Here is an 8924-nt window from a genome sequence, read left to right on the forward strand (position 1 = left end):
AAGTGGAACAAAATTCCCCACCTCACGCCACAAGATGTTGCTGAACTAATACCTAATTTTTGTTTTTTCTCCCATTTTCTATTTGTTGCCTGCATCTGTTCTTTCCTCAGCTGTGTTTTCTGCAGTACCGCTTGGCTGGCATGAGTACCGTTCTCAGTGATCTACCTAGGACAGTATAGAGAGTATTGCTATACTTACATCACATGGATTGTCTATTTCTCTTTGTTTTCAAAGATATGACAATATAAGATGACTTTTGGTAATATTTATAATTTTTCAGTGCAGTAATGCATTGTCTGTGACTTAATAAACATGAGAACTTTAGGACTAACTAGCTCAAGTTGCAAGCCCTGTCATTTACTAATACAAGCTTTAACGTTGATGTCCAGTAGTTGCATCCTTCAGTTTAACCATAAAAGAGCAAAATCTGTGAAGCTTTGTCTCAGAAGCCTGACAAGATTGTATCCTGTGTACGCACAGTTGCTCCAGTGGATGCATGCTTTCCAGCTTCCAGAGTGTCTTTGCATGCCTGGGAAGAGGGAGATGTCAAAAGTCTCATTACATTGCCTTTACTGATGTCAGAATTGGCTTTGCTGATGTCAGAATCCAAAGTCTGGAGCCCTCCCAGTGGTCCTAGTTCTAGTTGCTTCTCACATAGTTGTCAGTGTCATCAGGAGTCACATGGTGGAGATAAATTTGTGCAGGAGAGAATGCTCCAAGTTAAACAACCAAAGAGTCATCAAACATGACTGTGGAAATCAATAGAAGGACTTTCATTAGAAGAAAGCTAGTGTAATGTTCACATGAGTTGCAATAGTCTTGTCACCCTGACTTCTGAACCGAGTTATTACTAGTAGAAATAAAGGCCTGTTCCCTATATGAACATCATGTGTATTCCATGCACCAACAAATCAGTGCAAGTGATCAACAAGCCGGCCCACCTCTTTTCTTGTCTGGGCTGCCCCTGTTATTGGTTTGATTAGCTGCACTCCCAATCCATAATACTTACTGGTTGAAAACTGAGTGCTGAGGAAGAAAGAGAAATAATAGTTTGTGGGATAATTGAATCTGTTAAAAGGATTGATCTTATCTGTAGTCTTCTATGTAATCTTTCTACTGAACAGTCTACAGTATATCTGAATGTTTTCATTATGATACAGATTTTCAAGAGATTCTAATGTTAATTTAGGGAATTTTTGGTCACATAATCGTGTTTGAAATCTAATTTTAAAATATAGCATTCTAAGACCAAATAGAATAACAGGTCTTTACTACAAAGTATTGGCTTGATGTGACATTTTAACATGCTATTTTCTTTTTTAAAAAGATGCTTCTTGCTGGAGCAGTAAGAATTGCTGATAAAATTGAATCTGGTAAAACATCAGTTGTTGTACACTGCAGTGACGGTTGGGATCGTACAGCTCAGCTCACCTCTTTAGCCATGCTTATGTTGGACAGCTATTACAGGACTATCAGAGGATTTGAAGCTCTTATAGAAAAAGAGTGGATAAGTTTTGGCCATAGGTTTGCAATGGTAAGTTGAAAGAATTAATACAAAGTTCATCTTTTGTAAAACACTTTTTTTTTGTCATGGCTTGTCACTGTATTTTGCAACATTTAGAATAATGTTCCTGCAGTATGTGCAGAAAGAGAAATATGTTTTCTGCTGATGTGAAAATGTTGTGTGCAAAATATTTACATGCAAAAATTGTCTAATATAAAGTTTACAAGAGGGAAAGAGTTTGAAGTCAATAGTACAAGACAAATACCAAGACATTTCTGGAGGAGGGAAGAATTGCGGAGCATGGTGAAAAACTGACATGAAGAAATCTTACCTGGGGGAAATGAAAAGGAGAAAGATGGCTGTCATGTAGGTAAAAATCACTGAAGTCATCATCTCACTTCACAGCCACAGTGTTTAAAAAAAGAAGAAGAAGAAAAAAACTTGAACTGGAATATTAAAAGATTAATGTAATGTGGGCTTCTGAACTGGAGATTTAGCTGTAGTAATATTTGGTTACAGCAAGTGGGTATGGAATAGTCATAATTTCAGCAGAATTCTAGTAACTACCTTTCAGGTAAAGTTAGTTTTATCCAGCATAATAATACTCCAGATTTACTGAATCCATTCCTCCTATGGAAATGAGGTGTAGGGGATATCTCCTGCAATTCTGAACCGTTTATTCTTTCCCCATGTGCAGTAAGAAGCAGATGTCTTTATACTGAGTCTGAATCAACAAGTTCATTTGCGCATTTAGTGGGATGACCCCTTTAAAAATAAGTTTAATGTCACTCAGACCATTGGAAAATGAGTGAATTTTGTGGACTGGGTGCTATTCCTACTCTGCCAGACTATAGGACTACATTCGTGAACAAATTCTGGTGGGGGGTTTTGTTTTTTTTAGGTATAGTAAGGGTGAAATTTAGCTTGAGGAAAAGTGTGCTTATCACAATCCTCTTCAAGAACTTACCTAAGATATTTGCAGAACTTGCGTTACTGGTTACTGCTTTAAATGGATGCGGCTGAAATGAAAGCATCACCCATTCTGTTTTTCAGCGAGTAGGCCATGGAGACGATGATCATGCTGATGCAGACAGGTCTCCCATTTTCCTTCAGTTCCTTGATTGTGTTTGGCAAATGACAAAACAGGTAAGAAAATTTAATAGTATGTTCATATTGATATATCCAGCCTTTTTATTGAAATTCTGATCTATACAGGAGGTCATATTTTCCTTGTGTGTAATCATAAATTTTGGTTAAAAATTTTAACTGTGGGTAATTTACTGCATACACTGGAGGAAGAATAAACCCATTATTTCATGCACAGTTAGTTCTACGTTATCATCTAGAGGTGATGTGCGATGGGCTAGTGTTATAGAAATACCAATGTGAAGCCAATGGTCAGGAATTTCTTTGTGTTCTGAATAACCTGTTTGATGTGCATTTCTGCAAATTGAAGCACTGACTTATCTCAAAGCATTTTAAATTGAAAAATGAGTAAGATTAATTGCTCTTGCTTTCTGGAACCGATCCTTCTTCAAGTTTAGTTTTCCCAGTAGTTAGAAACAGATGAATGACCACTATATATTAAGTAAGTTCTTGCAAGCTGAGCATTCAACTTATTAGTAAGCAGAGATGTAATTCTGGAAATTGTGATTAAAATGAAAACTACTATAGAGGCAAATGGCTTTTTAACCAGCTGTTTTTAACTTAACTAAAATAAGCAGTGATGGCAAATTCAAAAGTTAGATTTACTTATAAATATTGTACAATGGCCTACCTGAGAGTTCAGGGAAAGTAGGGAGATTCTAGAAGAAAATCTTTCCCAGAATTCTTTGATTAAATGAGTGAGAAGTAATAAGGCCAAATATCTTTGTTGCAGTTTCATCAATGGAGTGGTGTTCACAAGGGATTATCTGTATTTTACAAATGGCACAAATATAATCTGATTGTGAATCAGGGAGGACCTACTTTTCTTGTCTCAAAAACATGTTTGCATAGTTAAAGTGTGTGTGTAATAATGTTTCCTAATTTACATATACTCCAATATTTACTGCTCAGTTATGCTTTCCTCCTTCCACCACTGACTTTAAATCACAGTTGGAGAAGATCCTTTTTGAAGTAGGTAGTATTTAAAGTATCAAAATGTTAAGGTTCTCACAAAATTTTACAGGTGCATTATATTGTAGATCCATCATAGGCCTAGTTTTCCTCTTACTTATACTTCCTTGGGAAACAAACTTCAGTACAGAATCTCTTGCAGGATCTTCCATTCTTCTATACTGCTGTTCTTCACTGAGACTGCTAAATCAAGTTGTTCAAACTAAGGCCTTCCTTCCAGCTAAACCCAAAACATTTGACTTTTTCTTCCTGTAGCATAGTAGACAGCTGCCTCTCTTCCCTCCTATAACGATATTCTACAAAAAAAACTGTTCCTGCAAGACATCCTTCTGCAACATATGATTTTCTTTTGTTGGGGGGAGGAGAATAAGGTGGAATTTGGAGCTTTCTATTCCAGGAGCCCACCTCCCCTGTCCCTTGTTCCCCGAATCCTCCGTTCCAGTCCTGCCTATCTTTTTGAAAAGGCTTCTTGTAAATTCATTGGCACCAAAGATTCAAAAAACATTTTAAGACTTCCTGCTAGGGAATTTCCCACTCTTTGTATGCATGTATATTTTGCTATTAACATGCTATTGCAGTATGGTTGGAAAAACATTTAAAACTTTGTCTCTGCCTCTGAGGAAAGCGAAGAGCAACTACCCAGCAGAAAAACTCAGTTCTAAACATCTGGAAGGAACAAAAATCCTTCAGGGAGACAGTTAATTCAGAACAGCCTCCTCCATTTTTGTGATCTCCCTGGTTACCTCCTATATTTTGCTGTCAACTGTTTAGTTCCCTTCTAGTAAAAGGACTGCAAAACAATTTGCAAATTTATATCTGTGCAAAATCTGGATCTAGACTGATTTCTGAAGTTCCTGAGCAGCCATGGCATTGAAAAAATGTTAAGGCTATAACAGGCTAAAAAGGACACATTCATAAAATGGTCTTATTCACACATTTTTCCTTTCTAGCAGACTGCAGCAGAAACGTACACTTTCAGTGAGAGGAGAGAATTTCTAATTTTCCAGTAAGATTCGAACAATGGACCTTAGTCCCCAGCAGCTATGCATTTTTCTGTTTTCCTAGCCTTGATGACACACAAGTAGAATAATGTAGAACTTGAGAGAAATTATATGTTCTTTATTAGGAGCCAGGATCATATGCTTTAAGCCAGGGATTCTCAGCCTTTTCTTTCTGAGCCCTTCTTCCCCTCCTCTCCCCCCAACAAGCTATAAAAACTCCACAGCGCACCTGTGCCACAGCAAATATTTTTCTGCATATAAAAGCCAGGGCCAGCATTAAGGGGTAGCAAGCAGGGCAATATCCCGAGGCCCCTCACCACAGGGAACCTCGTGCCACAGGTCCCCCTGCAAACTCAGTTGCTCAGGCTTCAGCCCCAGGCTGTGGGGCACTGGGGCCTCAGCCCGCATGGGGCAGTGGAGCTCCAGTTTCAGCTGCCCTCTGGGCTTCAGCCCTGGACCTTAGCAAGTCTGACCCATTCTTGGTGGACCCCCTGAAACCTATTCGCAGCCCCCCGGTTGAGAACTGCTGCTTTAAGTGATTTCCCTATTCAAAAGTTCTAATAAGCGTGACTGACACAAACTTTAAATCGGAAAGTGCACCTGTAATCTGTAGTAGTTCAAGGGAGATGAAACAACTGATACCGTGAAATAGCCTGTAAATCTGCTTGGAATCAGTGCAGTTCTAGTAATATCTTGCCACATCTGATATTCAGCAGCCCAGATATATGCAAAATACATTCAAGTGGGCATGAAGTTAATGTCCTTCTATGTGGTAACAAGCAGGACTTGTCTCTAGCCAGAGATGCACTTTTCATTAATCTTAACAATGTACTCTCTTGGGATGTATGGTGCTCAAGTAGATTGGCTCAATCCACTTCCAGGAGAGTGAGAACTAAATCAGTTAGTGTTCCACCTTAAAATATTACTGTAGTGCAGGGCTGGCCTATTAATCACAACATTTAAGAGCAAGCTTCTTTTGTGTGCTTCAGAATCAACTTCAATTCAGCATCATCAGTCAGCTTAAATTGAGAAATGTTCTGTAGCTTTCTTCAATTACTCACCTACTGAAATAATGAAGTCCAGCAGCACCAGATGAGAGATTCTAATGGGCTGGATATTTTCTGAGAATTAGTGGATTGGTGGGAAATGAAATTTTCACTTGGGGAATTTTTCCATCTGAATTCTCAAGCAGATACTAATGAGCTTGGAAATTGAGAGGAAAGAATTTTTAGGTCAGTGATTTTCAGCAACAGTAATAGAAGCTTTACAAGTCTAGGTACATCAGCTTTCCACCAGAGATGGGGATGTATCCAGAGATGGGGTTTCAGTAGTGTGATCACTTTATTAATAATTAGCCAATGTGCAATCACTGGCATATGGAATTTTGAATATGCTTCACTGGATTGAACTAGCTGCCATGTCAGTATTCATCTGATTAGTATGGACCCATCACAGCTTAGAACCCTTATGTGACAAGGCTCATTAAATGCTTTCCATTAAAGAGAATCCCTGCAGGGGATGCTTTGTCTTGAGAGCTGTTTCTATATCTCACTTTGAAGCTTTGCATGCTATCTTTATTCTTCTGTGTCTCACTGCTGCTATGGGAAGATGGCGACTGGATGAGTTCAAGGAACCAGTAGATTTTATCCATGCCTCAGTTTTTCTGGACCAATTTACTTGAGCTTTCTTAAGTTTACATCAATTTTTTCTACATAACTTAGCCCGATCACTAATATGGTCAAATGGAACTAGGATCTTAATTCCATTTGTTTAAAGGAAAGCATTTCTTAAAATCCAGAGCCTTCTGTTGTTTATAAACCTAAATGTTCCATGTCATCCAACTTCTTACTTTCAAAATAAATACAAATTTTCCTTCATAAATCATAGATAAGGCTGAGAAAGTCTTTTAGTTCATTGCCAGTCACAATTGCTGGGTTAGGCCTCTAAGCTAAATCCTTAAGTGGGTAACAAACTTTGTAGTTAAACTAACTCTTGAGCCACCTTGAGCAGAGATGTTAAATCCTAGAATCGTAGTAATGTAGGGCTGGAAGGGACTTCCAGGGGTCATCAAATCCAGCTCCTTGCACTGAGGCAAGACCAAGTAAACCAAGACAATTCCTGACTGGTGTTTGTCCAACCTGTTTTAAAAACCTGCTATGATGGAGATTCTACAGCCTCTCTTGGAAGCTGATTCTAGAGCTTGGTTACCCTTCTAATTATAAAGTTTTTCATAATATCTAACCTAAATCTCCTTGGCTACAGATTAAGCCCATTATTTCTTGTCTTGCCTTCAGTGGACTTGGAGAACAATTGATCACTGTCCTCTTTGTAAAAGTCCTTAACATATTTGAAGATTTATCAGGTCCTCCCTCAGTGGTCTTTTGTCAAGACAAACGTATCCAGTCCTTTTTAACCTTTCCTCATAGGTCAGATTTTCTAAACCTTTTATCATTTTGGTTGATTTCCTCTGGACTCTCTCCAGTTAATCCATATCTTTCCGAAGTGTGGCATCCAGAATTGGATATAGTATGCCAGCTGAGTCCTCACCAGTGCTGTGTAGAGTGGGACAGTTACTTCCAGTGTTTTACATATAATGTTTCTGTTAATATATGCCAGCATATTAGTCTTTTTTGCAACTGCCTGTTGCTGTTGACTCATATTCAGTTTGTGATCCCAGATCCTTTTCAGCAGTACTACCACCTAGCCAATTATTTCCCATTTTATAATATGTATTTGATTGTTTTCTTCCTCATTGTAGTACTTTGCACTTGTCTTCATTGAATTTCATCTTGTTGATTTCAGAAGAATTCTCTAATTTGTCAAGGTCATTTTGAATTCTAATCCTGTCCTCAAAGTGCTTGCAATTCCTCACTATTTGGTGTCCTCACAGATTTTGTAAGCATATTCACCACTCCATTATCTAAGTCACTAATGAAAATATTGAATAGTATGAGACCCGGGGCTGACCCTGTGAGATCCCACTAATTTGCCCTCTCCATTTGACACTGAACCATTGATAACTACTCTCTGAGTATGGTCTTTCAATCAGTTTTGCACCCACCTTTATAGTAATTTAATCTGGGCCCCATTTCCCTAGTTTACTTATGAGAATGTCATGTGGGACTCTGACAAAAGCTTTACTAAAATCAAAATATATCACCTTTACTGTTTCCCCCCATCCACTAGGCCACAAATCCTGTCAAAGAAGCAAATTATGTTAGTTTATCATGATTTGTTCTTGACTATTCCTTATAACCCTATTATCCACCTAAGTTCTTACAAACTGATTGTTTAATCATTTGTTCCAGTACCTTTCCAGGTACCGATATTAGGCTGACTGGTCTATAATTACCCAAGTCCCCTTTGTTCTCCTTTTTAAAGATAGGTATTACATTTGCCCTCTCCAGTCCTCTGGGAACTCATACATTCTCCATAAATTCTTGAAGGTAGTTGCTAATGGTTCCAGGATTGCTTCAGTTAGTTGCTTAGGATGCAGTTGGTTGCTTAGGATGAATTCCATCAGGCCCTGCTGACCTGAATACATCTAACTTATCTAAATATTCTTTAACTTGTTCTTTCCCTATTTTGGCTTGCATTTCTTCACCCTTCTTGTTAATATTAATTGTGTTGAGTATCTGGTTACCACCTTTTTTAGTGAAAACTGAAGCAAAATAGACATTAAGCACTTCAGGCTTCTTGATGTTATTAGCTCTCCTTCCCTGCTCTAAGTAGAGGACCTACACTTCTCTTTGTCTTTCTCTTGCTCCTAATGTATTTATAGAACCTCTTATTGCCTTTGATGGCCCTTGCTAGGTGTAACTCATTTTGTGCCTTAGCCTTTCTGATTTTGTCCTTACATGCTTGTGCTGTTCTTTTGTACTCCTTAGCAATCTGCCCAGGTTTCCACTTTTTATAGACTTCGGTTTTGTTTTTCAGGTCATTACGGAGCTCCTGATGGAGCCATATTTTGGTCTTTCACTATTCTTCCTATCTTTCCTTTGTATCGGGATAGTTCCCAGTTGTGCCTTTAAAATGATTTTCTTTGGAACAAAAAGGAAAAAAAAAAAGTAGAATGTTGCTTTCTCCATGTCTAAAATACTCACTTCAGCTTCCTGCCCAGTAAGAATCTAGAAAGCTGTCATTTGAGACTCTGCAAAGACTTCTCATTATTAAAGTGCTGCTTTTTTTGGTAGAAGAATGCTCCACTCTTTTTAAAATGTTTTCTTTTCTGTTTAAAACGTTTTTTTTTTGTTTGTTTTGGTTTTTTTTGTAACTATTTGAGTCCATTCCCATACTATCTA

The 8924-nt window shown here is 38.1% G+C and overlaps 1 protein-coding gene across 8 annotated transcripts in view; it reads left to right on the forward strand.

Annotated features, from left to right (window-relative positions):
* MTMR1 (myotubularin related protein 1) overlaps positions 1–8924 on the forward strand; it is a 49820-nt gene that overhangs the window by 27501 nt on the left and 13395 nt on the right. For all 8 annotated transcript variants that reach the window (XM_067548129.1, XM_067548121.1, XM_067548123.1 and 5 more), the window contains 2 exons: positions 1328–1534; positions 2558–2650. In XM_067548129.1, coding sequence (XP_067404230.1) covers positions 1328–1534; positions 2558–2650 — 300 coding nt within the window. The remainder of the gene's footprint in view (positions 1–1327; positions 1535–2557; positions 2651–8924) is intronic.

The sequence above is a fragment of the Emydura macquarii genome, unplaced genomic scaffold, assembly GCF_026122565.2.
Source record: "Emydura macquarii macquarii isolate MOO-44397 ecotype Brisbane River unplaced genomic scaffold, CSIRO-AGI_Emac_v2 contig_1253, whole genome shotgun sequence".
Classification (NCBI taxonomy): domain Eukaryota; kingdom Metazoa; phylum Chordata; order Testudines; family Chelidae; genus Emydura; species Emydura macquarii.